The sequence below is a fragment of the Nerophis ophidion genome, linkage group LG05 (assembly GCF_033978795.1).
Source record: "Nerophis ophidion isolate RoL-2023_Sa linkage group LG05, RoL_Noph_v1.0, whole genome shotgun sequence".
Taxonomy (NCBI): domain Eukaryota; kingdom Metazoa; phylum Chordata; class Actinopteri; order Syngnathiformes; family Syngnathidae; genus Nerophis; species Nerophis ophidion.
In genome coordinates this window covers 30,951,935-30,969,616 of record NC_084615.1, presented here as the reverse complement: position 1 = coordinate 30,969,616, position 17,682 = coordinate 30,951,935, and the positions used below count along the sequence as shown (strand labels likewise).

Sequence of the window (17,682 nt, the reverse complement as noted above, 5' to 3'; positions counted from 1 at the left end):
GGAATATTATGCTGCTTTCTTCTTTTGCATAGTTTCATAGAAGTAGGACTGTAAAAACCGGGTTTACCGGTTCATTAGAGCGTTCAACGTCACGCAGAAAGCAATGTTCTGAAAAGTATTATGAAGATGGATCGTTGCTGTATTTGTAGGTGTAGGACATTCAAAATATTTTATTACATGATATGTATGAGTACTTTGAATCAGCTGAGCATGAGCTTACAATATTTACATACACAGATTCAATCAATAGGCAATGCACAAAGTACAGACACATCAATGGATAGCAATGACACATTAAATAATCCTTTTGACAGTGGATTCAGGTTGAACACAGCAGCAATACTTTCATTATTCATAAAAAGACAGAGCACATTTTATGTCTCATGGATATTAAAATAATTTCCTTCAGGTTTGTGTGATCTACAAATGATTCCATTGCTTTACAGTGCTTTTAAATAAGTAGGTCAGCACACACACACATATATATATTTATATATATATACAGTGGGGCAAAAAAGTATTTAGTCAGCCACCGATTGTGCAAGTTCTCCCACTTCAAATGATGACAGAGGTCATCATTAGCAGAAAAACAGCCCCAAAGCATGTTTTCACCCCCATGCTTCACAGTAGGTTTGGTGTTCTTGGGATGCAACTCAGTATTCTTCTTCCTCCAAACACGACGAGTTGAGTTTATACCAAAAAGTTCTATTTTGTTTCATCCGACCACATGACATTCTCCCAATCCTCTGCTGTATCATCCATGTATCCATTTTGGTATAAACTCAACTCGTCGTGTTTGGTGGAAGAAGACTACTGAGTTGCATCCCAAGAACACCATACCTACTGTGAAGTATGGGGGTGGAAACATCATGCTTTGGGGCTGTTTTTCTGCTAAGGGGACAGGACGATTGATCCGTGTTAAGGAAAGAATGAATGGGGCCATGTATCGTGAGATTTTGAGCCAAAACCTCCTTCCATCAGTGAGAGCTTCGAATGGTTGACCAAATACTTATTTTCCACCATAATTTACAAATAAATTCTTTAAAATTCCTACAATGTGAATTCCTGGATTTTTTTCACATTCTGTCTCTCACAGTTGAAGTGTACCTATGATGAAAATTACAGACCTCTGTCATCATTTGGGAGAACTTGCACAATCGGTGGCTGACTAAATACTTTTTTGCCCCACTGTATATATATATATATATATATATATATATATATATATATACATACACAGTAGTAACCTTACTTTAGTGAGCATAGTAAATTACAATTGGATTGTTAAACTGAATAAGCCCAACTAATTGTGTTGTACAGTATTTCTCTAGTTTCCTGGTTTGAGGTACATATTCTAAACCACAGCGACAATAATTTGATGGTTTTAACTTCCTGGAGAAACAAGAGTAGATCTGCATGCTCCTCCCAATGCCTGTTAATCAAAGCACGGGAAGCAACTACAAAACATCTTCTTAAACGGATTATTCCTGTCGTGACGCTTGGCTTTGCCCAGTTTGAAAAGGGAGTCCTGAATGTACTCGTCCGTTTTCTGCACGTTGGTCTGGATGGAGTCCAGCATGGGGCCCTGCTCCTCCACCAGCAAGGCGACGTCCAGGAAGATCTCGTGGATCCCTTTGATACGGTTCTCCAGATCCAACAGCTCCTGGTGGCGCGACTCTATCTGAGACAGCGCCGAGCGGGCAGTCTTGCCTTCCGCCATGATGTTGTCGGTGAAGATGTTCCACTGACCCTGCTCGATCATTTCCTCCACCTCATCGCCCGTCACATCGCGGCCCACGATCGTCATCTGCCTCTGGATCTGAGCTTTGCAGTTGTCGCGATGGCTCATCTCGGCTTCGTTGTAGTCAAACATGGCGTCGCGGAAGCCATTACTCAGGGAGGCGTACTGCGTTCTCGCGATGCGGGCAATGGCGGAGTTGGAGCCGTGCTCCTCTTCTAACTTGTAGGCCGTGCTATCCATGTCCCGCAGGTGCGACAGCACGCGTTCAGCCCGTGTTTTTATATCGGCGCCAATTGCATTGGCGTCCCTTTTGATGATACTCATGGTGCTGACACCCTGGAGAATACGAGAGTTCTGCTCCCTGAGCCTTTTCACCTCCAGACGAATGAGCTGGACTTCTTTGTGGATGTCCTGTGCCTGAGAAAAGACCTTGGCCATAGCCGGGCTGTTGTCAAACACCACCGCCTCGTGGGTGAGCTCGTCCTCCAGGTCCACGTTGCTCAGAGTGTCTGAAAAGACAGAATCTCCGGTCTCCTTCTTTTCCTCCTCATGGTTGCTGGACAACTCCTGCATGTAGCTCAGTCTGTCCCTCATGGTTGGGCTGGAAAAGAAGAGTTTATGACATTTAGTCTTTGCTTGTCCAAACACAAAGCTTCCCAAACTTTTTCCAAAGTACATATTTGCATGTATCAGTGTTTTTGCCATACATTTCATACATGTTTCTAAGATCTACAGTCTAAGAGTAAAGTGGGAGTTAGTAGTGATTAGTATAATGATCATTGTGATCCACAAAAGGTGACTAAACCTCTTTATAGTTGAACCATGCATGCATGCACTTCAACCTAAAGTAGCAGCGCATTTACAGTGGACCCTTTTTATGATGACAACTAAGGCTGGGCAATATATCGATATACTCGATATATCACGGGTTTTTCTCTGTGCGATATAGAAAATTACTATATTGTAAGGCTGGGCGATATGGACTTTTTCTAATATCTCTGTATTTTTAGGCCATATCGCGATACACGATATATACCTGGGTATTTTGCCTAAGCCTTGAATTAACACTTGATACATATAATCACAGCAGTATGATGATTCTATGTGTCTACATTAAAACATTCTTGTTCTTACTGCATTAATATATGTTCATTTTAAACTTTCATGCAGAGAAGGAAATCACAACTAAGTCATTTGACCAAAAGTGTATTTATTAAACAGTTATTAGCAGGTGACTTTTCAAATGATGCCACATATTAGCAGTAATGCTACTTTTGGTAGCAACGCTTGTGCCCCACACTTGACAAATTAGTTGTCTATTCGGCATATTCCCACTTGAAGCCAAACCACCGCCAGACGATGGACCCCCTGCTGTTTTTCTTGGGCATTAATTCCTTCTTCATTCGCACCTTCTTTCTCTCCTATCACCACTCGCAACACTCTGCTAGCATCACAGCTAACGTTAACCTCTGCTCCGTTAGGGCCTTTACGTATGTGACGTATGACGTGACAGTATGTGACGTGTGTAAGTTTGTGCGCTTGCTGTCTGTGAGAAGGAGTGGGAAGAGCCTGTAGTGTAATGCCCGCAGCTAAAAGCAACTGCGTGAGAACGTATACTCGAATATTACGATATAGTCATTTTCTATATCGCACAGAGACAAATCCGCGATATATCGCGTATATCAATATATCGCCCAGCCCTACTATATTGTGATATTCAAGTATACGTTCTCACGCAGTTGCTTTTAGCTGCTGGCATTACACTACAGGCTCTTCCCACTCTGTTGTCTCTCCTTCTCACAGACAGCAAGCGCACCTTCTTACATAGGTCACATACTGTCACGTCATACGTCGCATACGTATACGCCCTCGCGGAGCAGAGAGGTAGAAGCATGGGTAGCGTTAGCTGTGATGCTAACGGAGCCGTACGAGTGGTAATACGAGAGAAAGAAGGTGCGAATCTGGTAACAAATGAACGAAGAATTAATTCCCAAGAAAAACAGCAGGGGGTCCATCGTCTGGCGGTGGTTTGGCTTCAAGTGGGAATATGTCAAATAGACGTCTTTAATTTGTTAAGTGTGGGGCACAAGCATTACTACAAAAAGTAGCATTACTGCTAAAATGTAGCATCATTTGAAAAGTCACCTGCTAGAGAATGAAGAGTGAATACTCCGCATGTCAACATCTCCATTCGGTGCCACGCGCCTATTATGCAGTTCATTTTTATTTGACACTTATTGAAACATTTTGTGTAACATCATGCACAAAAGTGCACTGTATTTGTTTTAAACTATTGTAGTTGCGTTTTGTACAAAAAGTGCACTTTAATTTAGTGTTGTTTTAATATGTCATCTTAGTGACATCATGCACAAAAGTGCACTAACAGCTTGTTTTAAAATGATTCTGAAAATCTTGCATTTTCTGTTTTCGAAATGACATGAATGTGTGTGCCACTACTTAATAACTGTTTAATAAATACAGTTTTGGTCAATTGACTTAGTTGTGATTTCCTTCTCTGCATAAAGGTTTAAAATAAGCATATATGCAGTATGAAGAAGAATGTTTTAATGTAGACACATTGAATCATCATACTGGTGTGATTATATGTATCCAATGTTAATTCAAGGCTAAGGCAAAATATCAAGATATATATCGTGTATCGCGATATGGCCTTAAAATATCGAGATATTAAAAAAAGGCATTATCGCCCAGCCCTATTGACAACCCTAGACCAAAAATCAATCCATATTCTCTACTGCTTGCTAGTGTTACCATATCTAAGTTATTGTGCAGAAATATGGGGAAATAACTACAAAAGTACACTTCATTCATTAACGGTGTTACAAAAAAGATCAGTTAGAATAATACATAATGTTTGATATAGAGAACATACAAATTCATTGAATCAAAAATACTGAAATTCCACGACACAGTGAATTTGCATTCTAAATTATTCACAAAGCACACTACAATCTGCTACCCAAGAATATACAACAATTCTTCTCAAAAAAAGAGGAGAAATATAATCTCAGAAAAAAATGTAATTTAAAACATTTGTACGCACATACAACACTTAAGACCTTCAGTATATCAGTATGTGGAATTAATTATGGAATGGATTAAGCAATGAAATCAAACAATTTATTCCACTTCAAGAAACTGTTCAAACATAAAGTGTTTACAAAGTACAAAGAAGAAGAATCATGATAAACATTCTGAATTTATTTCATCCATCCATTCATTTTCTAGATAATCTTCCTCATCTCGCCATACGAAATATAACTTACTTTACTAATTATTATTTATTTATTTTTATTGTTATTACCTTTGGAGTATATTGTGAATAAATTGAGAACAGGATGTGAACCAAAGTTTTAGCAACTGCAATCTAAAGGAAAAGCGATAGGATTTAATCAACTCTGTTTCATCGTACTCCTTTTCGAACATGTTGAATAGAGAAACTAGAAATTTTGATGTATCATGTTGCATGCATGCATGTTCCAAATAAACACACACAAAGGTTGTCAAAACATTGTTTACTTTATTTGTGCATATTTTTAATGGGGCTGTCATGAACAAGTTAACTCATGCGATTCATCACAAATCTCATTAATCATGTATAGTTGCAGATTAGTCACACAATTTATTTGGAGAAGCACATGCTCCTTTACGTTACCTGAAAGGCGGCGTGGGTTCTTACAGGGTCAGAGATCAGATCAATGCATATGTTAGTGCAAAGATGAGGGAGTAGACTCCAACTGGTGTGCTCGCTGGCAAATTTAGCTTCAAAATAAACACAGACTGTACTTTAGATAAAACTTAATAAATACATGTAAGGCATTTAAGTAAAAAAAAATAAAAAAATAATTGCTTTATCACATTCCAACAATATTATTGCATTTGTGTCAAAATATCAGGGTCCTTTCTCCCTAATTTACTGTGATTAATCACAATTAATCCAAATTCAAAAGTGTGATTAATCAGATTTTAAAAAAATGATCAATTGAATATGATCAATTACTCTTGAGTACAATGACAATGAAGATTTTGTAAAAGTCCAAATCTTTCTTACGAAGGCTAACAATCTGAAGAAATAAAAAAATAAATGGATGCATTCTCTTTGTTGTTGTAGAATCCTAGTTGATACTGCCATGCTTAGTCACGGTGCCTGAAACAAAAGTGTTTCACATCCGAATGGCGCATCTTATTTATGATGTTATGAACTCAACATTTTCAAGATTCAATGTTTTTAATTGTTTTTAGGCCATTTCCGCGCTTCCTTGCTGTGTGTATATATTACAGGGTGTTTGTAACCTGTAACCTGTTTTGAAACGTTTTAATATAATTCATACGGCAAATAATATATTGCGAGAAACAGTTTGAATCAAGAATCATGTTGAATTAAGAATCGATTCCGAATTGAATCATCCTCCTAAGAAATGAATTAAAATTGAATAGTGAGTTGTTGTAATATTCAATAACCCCAATACTTTTATTTTGAAAGATTACTTTGCACTGAACAGGAAGTCACTGTGTTCACATTTTAATGTTGTGTAAGCTGTATCGCATGTCACGCTGGTTGGCGATAATGATGAATTTGACGATACTACGACACATGTCGTCACACGTGGACCGATTTTTCATTTATTATTAATCCTTTGTTGTCAAATGTTATGTCAACAAAAGTCGAAGAACACTGGATGGGGACTTGATAAGTTTGTCTACAAAGACAGTTTGTCGACATAAACTGGATCAACCACCAGTCGGTGGGTTTCGCTGTAATTGATACTGTGGAGTATTACACTGCAGCATCCAGGGCTAAGACCCATTAGCATGAGTGTTTATTTTTGTCATATCACATCCCTAATGCTTTTATTTTGAAAGATTACTTTGCACTGAACAGAAAGTCAATACGTTCACTTTTTAATGTTGTGTAGCCAGACAGAAGAACTATAACATTTCACTCTGCTTGTCGATAACGATGAATTTGACGATACAACGACATATGTCGTCATACATGGACCGATTTTTCATTTAAATTAATCCTTTGTTGTCAAATGTTATGTCAACAAAAGTCGAAGAACACTGGATGAGGACTTGATAAGTTTGTCTGCATAGACAGGTTGTCCACCCAAACTGGATCAACCACCAGTTGGTGGGTTTCGCTGTAATTGATACTGTGGAGCAGTGGTTCTCAAATGGGGGTACCCGTACCTCTGGGGGTACTTGAAGGTATGAGATTTTTTTCAAATATTCTAAAAATAGCAACAATTCAAAAATCATTTATAAATATATTTATTGAATAATACTGCAACAAAATATGAATGTAAGTTCATAAACTGTGAAAAAAAATACAACAATGCAATATACAGTGTTGACAGCTAAATTTTTTGTGGACATGTTCCATAAATATTGATGTTAAAGGCCTACTGAAATGAGATTTTCTTATTTAAACGGGGATAGCAGGTCCATTCTATGTGTCATACTTGATCGTTTCACAATATTGCCATAGTTTTGCTGAAAGGATTTAGTAGAGAACATCCACAATAAAGTTTGCAACTTTCGGTGCTAACAGAAAAGCCCTGCCTTTACCGGAAGTCGCAGACGATGACGTAACATGTTGATGGCTCCTCACATATTCACATTGTTTTTAATGGGAGCCTCCAACAAAAACAGCTATTAGGACCGAGAAAACGACAATTTCCCCATTAATTTGAGCGAGGATGAAAGATTTGTGTTTGAGGATATTGATAGCGACGGACTAGGAAAAAAAAACAAAAAAACGTGATTGCATTGGGAGGGATTCAGATGTTTTTAGACACATTTACTAGGATAATTCTGGGAAATCCCTTATCTTTCTATTGTGTTGCTAGTGTTTTAGTGAGTTTAACAATACATGATAGTCGGAGGTGTTTGTCCACGGGTGTCTTGACGCCAATGTCTCAGCAAAGTCGACGGCAGCTGTACGGACGGCACAAGCTCAGCTGATCTCCGGTAAGAAGCGACTTTTTACCACAATTTTCTAACCGAAACCTGCCGGTTGACAAGTGGTCGGAATCCATGTTCGCTTGACCGCGCTCTGATTCATAGTAAAGTTTCAGCTCCGGGAATTTTAAACAAGAAATCACCGTGTGTTTGTGTGGCTAAAGGCTAAAGCTTCCTAACTCCATCTTTCTACTTTGACTTCTCCAATATTAATTGAACAAATTGCAAAAGATTCAGTTACATAGATCCCAAAAATACTGTGTAATTATGCCGTTAAAGCAGATGACTTTTAGCTGTGTGTGTGCGCAGCACTCATATTTCCTAACAGCCCGTGACGTCACGCGTACACGTCATCATTACGCGACGTTTTCAAGAAAAAACTCCCGGGAAATTTAAAATTGCAATTTAGTAAACTAAAAAGGCCGTATTGGCAAGTGTTGCAATGTTAATATTTCATCATTGATATATAAACTATCAGACTGCGTGGTGTGTAGTGTTGGGTTTCAGTAGGCCTTTAAAGATTTATTTTTTTGTGAAGAAATGTTTAGAATTAAGATCATGAATCCAGATGGATCTCTATTACAATCCCCAAAGAGGGCACTTTAAGTTGATGATTACTTCTATGTGTTGAAATTGTTATTTATAATTGAATCACTTGTTTATTTTTCAACAAGTCTATAGTTATTTTTATATATTTTTTTCCAAATAGTTCATGAAAGACCACTACAAATGAGCAAGCATTTTGTACTGCTATACAATTTAATAAATCAGAAACTGATGACTTAGTGCTGTATTTTACTTCTTTATCTCTTTTTTTTCAACCAAAAATGCTTTGCTCTGATTAGGGGGTACCTCACTGAAAAAAGGTTGAGAACCACTGCTGTGGAGTATTACACTGCAGCATCCAGGGCGAAGGCCCATTAGCATGAGTGTTTATTTTTGTCATTTCACATCCCCAATGCTTTTATTTTGAAAGATTACTTTGCACTGAACAGAAAGTCACTGCATTCATGTTTTAACGTTGTTTAACCAGACAGAAGCTCTATCGCATTTCACGCTGCTTGGCAATAACGATGAATTTGACGATGCAACAACACATGTTGTGGACCCATTTTTAATTGAAATGAACCATTGGTGTCAAATGTTATGTCAACAAATGTAGAAGAATACAGCGATGATAAGTTTGTCAACATAGGCAGGTTATGGACACAAACTGGATCAACCACCAGTCGGTGGGTTCCGCTGTATTTGATCACCTGGCGGGCACGCGAAGGAGACCATTATAATCCAAGTAGAGACTGAAGGCAGACAGAAACTGGGCCACTGCAGCAAAGCGGAGACTGTGGAGTATTACACTGCAGCGTCCAGGGCTGAGGCCCAATAACATGAGTGTTTATTTTTATAATTTCACGCTGCAATGTGGAATTTGTGAATTGAATTATATTTATATAGCGCTTTTTCTCCAGTGACTCAAAGCGCTTTTAGAGTCAGAGACTCAACATTTAGGCTACATTTATACCAGTGTGGGTGGCACTGGGAGCAAGGTGGGTGAAGTGTCTTTGCCCAAGGACACAATAGCATTGACTTGGATGACGGAAACTGGATTTGTACCGGTAACCCTCAAGTTTCTTGAGATTACGTCTCCCATATGGTATGGTAGACTTGGTTTTGCCAGTGGAAAAACATTAATAGTGTGTACAGTGGATATTGTGTAATGGAAAGCGGACCTTAGCATTAGTCGCCATAAAATTGTATAACTAAATGGTGGAAATTATGTCGTTTACACAAGAAATCAGGCTCGTTTTAGGGCAATTCTTCCTTCAAATTAAACACTCCTGGCAGTGGCCTAACAGGTTCTAAAGTGAATACTTTTAAAGGTGTTGCTCCTCGCCAAACAAGTTCCTTCCACATGTGACTGACGTCTTTGTCCAAGCAGGCGGTGAGACTACTAATCAGAAATGAGCATCACATTCAGAAGATACTCTATGTTCTAGACCACACCTTTTAACACAAAGCTATTTTGTTTGTGAAAACAGACTTCATTGTTAGAAAAAGATTCACTAATGTCACATATTGATACATACATTGTGTTTGAACCATAAATACCATGAATTAATAAACGTGGACCCCGACTTAAACAAGTTGAAAAACTTATTCGGGTGTTACCATTTAGTGGTCAATTGTACGGAATATGTACTGTACTGTGCAATCTACTAATTAAAGTTTCAATCAAGCAATCAATGTGCGTGTTGCAAATACTGGAATTTACTGTTCATGATGAAATTACAATTTATAGTTCCTAGCTCATGATTTTTCAAGATGACATTGACAGGTTTCACTCAAAATAGTCCAAGCTTCAGACAAGCAATAATTTTGTACTTCATTTCAAATCAAATTTTATGTTTAATTGGCTTGTACATGTTTTCCTTAGCTAAATCACATGGGAACGAGAACCATCAGCTTAAAGGTTTTTTTGGACAGATTGATTGATTCTTTTATTAGTAGATTGCACAGTACAGTACATATTCCGTACAATTGACCACTAAATGGTAACACCTGAATACGTTTTTCAACTTGTTTAAGTCGGGGTCCACATTAATCAATTCATGGTTTCATGGCATGACTTAAAGTTGATGCAATGAGCTCCTATTTAGAAGCAACATAGAATATGTACACATTAAATTGCAATGTGCACAAAATGTATGTTTTAAAAAATAAAGTCAAATGTCTTACCTGTTGTGCTGTGTGTCACACTTTGGTCTTAAAAGTTTTAGTGTTGTCTCAGCACCATCCTACCGTAGGGGGCCAGTGAGGAGCAACAATGGGCTCCCCTGCATGCAAACGTGTCGTAGCTATCTGTGCCAAAAGACATCTATTGCTTCAAATCGACGTTTGACTCAGAAAGGAATGAAGCCCAGTCGGTTTGTGACGCTGCGGGAGTCAAGCTAAAAAAAAAAAGGTGTGCTTTGCTGGAGCATCCAAATGATATGTTTTTAAGTGAAATCATTATAGAATGCACGTACTTCGTGTGGAGTTTGTTGCTCAAATGGCTTATTAAGGAACGTTTTACTTTTAACGAATCTGCTGCAGTGAAATGATAAACTACTTTTACAACATGCATTTGTTGTTTTGGATTATTTTCACAGATATTATGTATGTGATCAGAAGTGATAAATTTACATTGATTACTTATTTTAATTGACAAGAAATGTCATAAAAAGTACCTTTTATGATCAGTTTGTTGCTTTCATGTTGACATTGTTAACAGTTATAGGCGAGAACTCTAAGTAAGACAAAAACAAACGTTTTGTTAAAGTTAATTTGAAGTTAATAAACATATATATGAGTGGGACATATGATGTCTGTCCTTATTTGACCCCTTTTTCGGCAAACAAACAAGGGGCGAGCTGCTTCCTCTTACTAGGCTGCTGCGTTCAAAGAAGACTCGTACATATGAAAAGTGTATTACTTTATGTCGTCAACAGTCACAATAAATACATGTTCGATTGACTCAACCCTTTCATAATCAATAGAAACATTGATAAGCATTGAATCGTTGATTTATTCCACAGCATGTTTCACACATAATTGACAGCAATACTTTATCGGTGTGGCGTGCTTAGTTTCTACACGCAATAACAAGTAGCACTTCGTTGATGGACGTTGGTATTTACTTGAATACATATACATACAAACAAAAATATTTAATTTGTTCTAATAAATGAAAGCAGGCATTGGTGCTATGCCCATCATTCGCGTGTAGTCACAACCATTGCCGCATTTCCTACGCTCCGTGAAGTCGCCATATCTCCATCAGGACCCTGTTTCTGTTTTTTCCAGTGGCTAATTTGGCTAGCACCACACAACAAACCAGGCGGAAGCAACAAGTTATAAACGATCGTTACATTTAACAGAAAACGACAAAGTATGAAGTTATCCGCCATTCGCGGTGCTTGCGCCAACGCTACTGTTCGGATGCATCACGCTTGTCGCGGAAGCAGGGTCAGCGGGTTAACGCGGAGATGCACACCGACCGGGGCGACACATAGCCGGCTTGCCTACCGAGCGATGAGCGCCTCGGCTAACAGCGGCACCAACGCAGAACTGCTCCACAACTTTGGGAAGCACTCTCACAAACGCACCAACTTCGAACAATCTCTGAGGTAAGGATGGAAATAACTGATCTTAGCGATGGATTTAGTGAATGACGAAAACGTCTAAATTATGTTTTAATATCTCATTGTCGACACTTCCGGTGTGAGTATGGCGTTTGGCTCGGCGCCTAAGCACATGTCATCTGGCGTGGGTCTGCTTAAAGGCATCGCCCTCGCCGGGAGCTGATGCAACTTGCCGTCTACATGCTTGATAAACTCACCAAGAGGATGGAAGTTTATTATTGTGAGAATTATATATATTAAGTGTTGTATTTTAGTCCGTAGTCATGTTTAAAGCAGCTACAATATTCCAATGTGAACACTTTGAGTCTTTATCTTTAATTTCCGCTCGTAAACTCTGTGTTTCACCATGAAGGCGCTGGAATGTGTATTACTGAGCAGTGGCGTGCTGACAGGAGAGCCACGGTGAGGAACCCGGCCACCAGGTGGCTAATTGATTGATTGATTTAAACTGTTATTAGTAGATTGCACAGTACAGTACATATTCTGTACAATTGACCACTAAATGGTAACACCCATACTTGCCAACAATCCCGTATTTTCCGAGAGACTCCCGAAATTCAGCGCCTCTCCCGAAAACCTCCCGGGACAAATTTTCTCCCGAAATTCACGCTTAGCTGCAGGCCACGCCCCCAACTTTGAGTCAGACCTGACTCAATGTTGTGACCCTCTCAAACAGGACAATACTGCCATCTACTGTACAAAGAATAGAATGTAAATATATTTTACATTTGTTCTGAAGCCCACAGTATCAATCAATCAATCAATGTTTACTTATATAGCCCTAAATCACTAGTGTCTCAAAGGGCTGCACAAACCACTACGACATCCTCGGTAGGCCCACATAAGGGCAAGGAAAACTCACACCCAGTGGGACGTCGGTGACAATGATGACTATGAGAACCTTGGAGAGGAGGAAAGCAATGGATGTCGAGCGGGTCTAACATGATACTGTGAGAGTTCAATCCATAATGGATCTAACACAGTCGCAAGAGTCCAGTTCCAGTCCAAAGCGGATCCAACACAACAGCGAGAGTCCCGTTCACAGCGGAGCCAGCAGGAAAACATCGCAAGCGGAGGCGGATCAGCAGCGCAGAGATGTCCCCAGCCGATAAAGAGACGTAACTTCATCACGTCGCCTGGTTATTGACTCCAACCCAATATACAGTTGTGATCAAAATTATTCAACCCCCACACAATTTTGGTGTTTTAGCAAGTTGGACATTTATTCCGTATTTTGTTTATAGTCATATCAAATAAAGATGTGTCAAATAGACAAATGCAACTTAAATTGTAACACTGTATTTTACAAAATACCAAAAAGGAAATTTTTCTTAATTTTTCATTGACAACATTTTTCAACCCCCTAGTTACATGCATCTTTAGTACTCAGTAGAACACCCTTTGGCAGTAATTACATCCTTCAAACGTGATACATAACCAGACACAAGCTTCTTGCAACCATCTACAGGTATTTTAGCCCATTCTTCTTGGGCAAATGCCTCCAGTTCATTCATATTCTTGGGCTTGCGTGCTGCAACTGCCTTCTTCAAGTCCCACCACGGCTTTTCTATAGGATTTAGGTCTGGCGTCTGTGAAGGCCACTCAAGAATCTTCCAGCCCTTCTTCTGCAACCACTCTGATGTTGATTTGGAGGTATGCTTGGGATCGTTGTCCTGTTGGAAGGTCCAACGTCTCCCAAGCCTCAGCTTCGTCACTGACTTCATGACATTTGCAGCTAATATATCCTGGTAGGAAATAGAATTCATTATGCCTTGAACGCGCTGGAGATTCCCAGTACCTGACGCAGAGAAAAAGCCCCAGAGCATGATTGACCCCCCACCATGCTTAACAGTAGGCAAGGTGTTCTCCTCGTTGTAAGCTTAATTTTTTCTCCTCTAGACATAATGTTGATTCATAGGCCCAAAGAGTTCCACTTTTGTCCCATCACTCCATAGAACAGTTTCCCAAAACCTTTGGGGTTTGTTCAGATGATTTTTGGCATACTGGAGTCTATTTTCTTGTGCCTGGTAGTCAGAAGTGGGGTGCGCCCGGGAGTTCTGGCATGGAGGCCTTCATCTCGTAGTGCCCGCCTTATTGTCTGGGATAAAACCTGCGTTCCCCCCTCTGCAATGTCCTGTTGTAGTTCCTCAGCTGTTACCCAGGGGTTTTTCACCACTGTATGCTTCAAATACCGGACAGCAGTTGCACACAGCATCCTCTTTCTACCAGGCCCAGGTAGTGTTTCCACTGTGCCTTTAGCTTTAAACTTGCGAATTACGCTCCCAACTGTGTCTCTTGGAATGTGTAATGTCTTTGCTATTTTCTTATATCCATTTCCTTTCTTATGAAGAGAAATTACCTCCTCTCTTGACTTCTTTGACCACTCCCTGGACTTCACCATGTTGCAAATACACCATTGACCATCCACAAGAAGCTGAGCGTCACAGTCTTTTTCAATCAGTTTAATTGTTGCTCGTTATGGTTATAATCAGGTGTTTTCAACACCTGATTGAAAAGACCTTATTCAAATTCGGTTCTTAAAGAGTTATGATCTTTAAGGGGTTGAATATTTTATCAATGAGATATTAAGAGAAATGACACTGTTTGGTATGTTACAAAATATAATGTTGTAATCCAAGTTGCATTTGTCTATTTAATGCATATTTATTTGATATGACTATAAACAAAATACGTAATGAATGTCCAACTTGCTAAAACACCAAAATTGTGTGGGGGTTGAATAATTTTGATCACAACTGAAGAAATATGCTTGCAAGTTCCAGAACGATTGGAAACAAGAATTGAAGGGAAAGGGGTATGTTGCCTGTAAATTTTGTAGAACAGACTTCTCCATTGAACATGGCGGCCGGACGGATATTCAGCCATGAATGGTCAGCGAAGCACAAAGCGTCCGCAGCGCAGCATCGTTCACAACCCAGTATTATGGCCCACCTCGCAAAATGGAGACCCGATGGTGTATCTTATGCTGAGACAAAGATGGCTATTCTGATAGCTGGAAGCAACATCCCTTTTCTCATTTGCGGATGTCTACAACAAATCCGTGAAGTTCCCGGATTCGGAGATCGCTCACCAATACGCAAATGGCAGAACAAAGGTTACTCAAATAGTGAAAGGTAAGTGTTGTTTTTTTTTTTACTAACCAGCAAGCACAGTACAGTTAGAACAACTTTGTTTTTATTACTGTGTATTTGATAGGTGCCGTCAGAAATTCAACTATTTCTTTTATTTGTATATATAATAAAATAAATATATACAGCTAGAATTCAATGAAAGTCAAGTATTTCATATATATATGTATACATATATATGTATATATATATATATATATGTATATATATGTATGTATATGTATATATATATATGTATATGTATATATATATGTATGTATATATATATATATGTATGTATATGTATATATATATATGTATTATATATATATATATATATATATATATATATATATAAATGTATATGTATATTTATATATATATATGTATATATGTATATATATATATATATGTATATATGTATATATATATATATATATATATGTATATATATATATATATATATATGTATATATATATATATATATATATATATATATATATATATATATATATATATATATATATATATATATATATATATATATATATATATATATATATATATATATATATATACATATATATATATATATATATATATATATACATATATATATATATATATACATATATATACATATATATATATATATATATATATACATATATATATATATATATATATATATACATATATATATATATATATATATATATATATATATATATACATATATATATATATATATATATATATATATACATATATATATATATATATATATATATATACATATATATATATATATATATATATATATATACATATATATATATATATATATATATATGAAATACTCGAGTTGGTGAATTATACGCCAACCCCCACCTCCCGAAATCGGAGGTCTCAAGGTTGGCAAGTATGGTAACACCCGAATAAGTTTTTCAACTTGTTTGAAGGCCTACTGAAACCCACTACTACAGAACACGCAGTCTGATAGTTTATATATCAATGATGACATCTTAACATTGCAACACATGCCAATACGGCCGGTTTAGTTTACTAAATTACAATTTTTAATTTCCCGCTGAGTTTTCTTGTAAAAAACGTCGCGGAATGATGACGCGTATTTATTAAACAGCTATTAAGAAGTGGCACAAACGTTCATGTCATTTCAAAACAGAAAGTGCAACATTGTCAGAGACATTTTAAGTGTCAAATAAAAATGAGTTGCATAATAGGAAATCAAATTGTGTTCGTCCTTCGCGATGTGATCCTGTTGAAGATGTTGAAATGCGGAGTAATCACTCTTCATTCTCTAGCAGGTGACTTTTCAAATGATGCTAAATATTAGCAGTAATGCTACTTTTTGTAGCAACCCTGTTTAGCCCCACCTTTGACAAATTACGGTTGTCTGTTCGTCATATTCCCACTTGAAGCCAAACCACCGCCAGACGATGGATCCCCTGCTGTTTTTCTTGGGAATTAATTCTTCCTTCATTCGCACCTTCTTTCTCTCGTATTACCACTCGCACGGCTCTGCTAGCACCACAGCTAACATTACCCATGCTGCTACCTCTTTGCTGGGCGAGGGTGTATACGTATGTGATGTATGACGTGACAGTATGTGACATGTGGAAGAAGGTGCACTTGTCGGTGAGAAGGAGAGACAGGAAAGAGGGGAAGAGCATGTAGTGCAGGGGTGTCAAACTCAAATACAAAGTGGGCCAAAATTTAAAACTGAGCCAAGGTTGAACAAATGAACCTTTTAATAAGGACCCAAACAAGTTTTTTGCGTTGAATATTGAACAAGCAAGGCTTATATAACTTTATAGTGACATACAAAATCCAGTTTCAAATAATAATTACAAATATCAATGGCATATCAAACAACATTTTAATACACATTTAATGCCTCTTTTCCTATTTGCAGCCTTCTGAGGTAAATATCAAAATAAACTTTTTCCACAGGCTAATAATAAATTTGAAAATAAAATAATGAATGAATCAAACATTCAAGCCTTGAAGTCGTAAGAGAAAGTGCGTGAATAAAACCTTAATTATTGCTCAGTTTGCTACTCTGATTTGCTTGAACACAGAATAGGAAACAAGCAACGCTAACATACAGTAACTTAATAGTGCAAAATCAACTTTCAAAAAACAAACAAAAAAACAACAATGGTATATTAAATATACTTTAAATAAAAAAAAATAATGCCTCTTTTCTATTTGCAGAAAAGACCTCTGTCATCATTTTAAGTGGGAGAACTTGCACAATCGGTGGCTGACTAAATACTTTTTTGCCCTAATGTATGTCATCCGAAAGAACTTGGGATTGACCAGTGTCTTTTTGACAATTACATTGGTTGGCTGCAAGCAACCCCAACCTCCTAAGAAGGATGCAAAATCAGTTATTAAATGGCTTGTGAATGACCTCATACCACGACATGGTTTCCCTAAAAAGATTACATCAGAAAACGGTAGCCATTTTAAAAACACCCACTTATCCTTGGTGGAAAATGCTCTCGGACTCAAACAGGTTCGGCACTGTGTACCATCCTCAGTCCCAAGGTAAGGTCGAAAGGCTGAACCAGAATATAATCACACACACACACACACACACACACACACACACACACACACACA

At 37.8% G+C, this 17,682-nt stretch overlaps 2 protein-coding genes across 3 annotated transcripts in view; one reads left to right on the top strand and one right to left on the bottom strand.

Annotated features, from left to right (window-relative positions):
* Nucleotides 1-142: 142 nt before the first annotated feature.
* On the bottom strand, nucleotides 143-10,628 carry stx11b.1 (syntaxin 11b, tandem duplicate 1). Of its 2 annotated transcripts, XM_061900551.1 has the most exons (3): nucleotides 10,460-10,628; nucleotides 5,418-5,524; nucleotides 143-2,342 (listed from the first exon to the last, which is right to left on the bottom strand). In XM_061900551.1, exon 3 carries the CDS (start codon nucleotides 2,333-2,335, stop codon nucleotides 1,436-1,438), a length of 900 nt encoding a protein of 299 aa, XP_061756535.1. In that variant the 5' UTR covers nucleotides 2,336-2,342; nucleotides 5,418-5,524; nucleotides 10,460-10,628; the 3' UTR covers nucleotides 143-1,435. The 2 variants fall into 2 exon arrangements, with proteins under 2 accessions (XP_061756535.1, XP_061756534.1); XM_061900550.1 differs by lacking the exon at nucleotides 5,418-5,524 and having other exon boundaries at nucleotides 10,460-10,626.
* An 887-nt stretch (nucleotides 10,629-11,515) lies between these two features.
* The window catches only part of mthfd1l (methylenetetrahydrofolate dehydrogenase (NADP+ dependent) 1 like), an 86,362-nt gene continuing 80,195 nt past the window's right edge, over nucleotides 11,516-17,682 (top strand). The window contains exon 1 of the mRNA XM_061900548.1: nucleotides 11,516-11,889. Coding sequence (XP_061756532.1) covers nucleotides 11,654-11,889 — 236 coding nt within the window. The 5' untranslated portion in view covers nucleotides 11,516-11,653. The remainder of the gene's footprint in view (nucleotides 11,890-17,682) is intronic.

Coding starts and splice junctions, on each gene's coding strand:
- stx11b.1 (XM_061900551.1), bottom strand. CDS start 2,335: ATGAGGGACAGACTGAGCTACATGCAGGAGTTGTCCAGCAACCATGAG.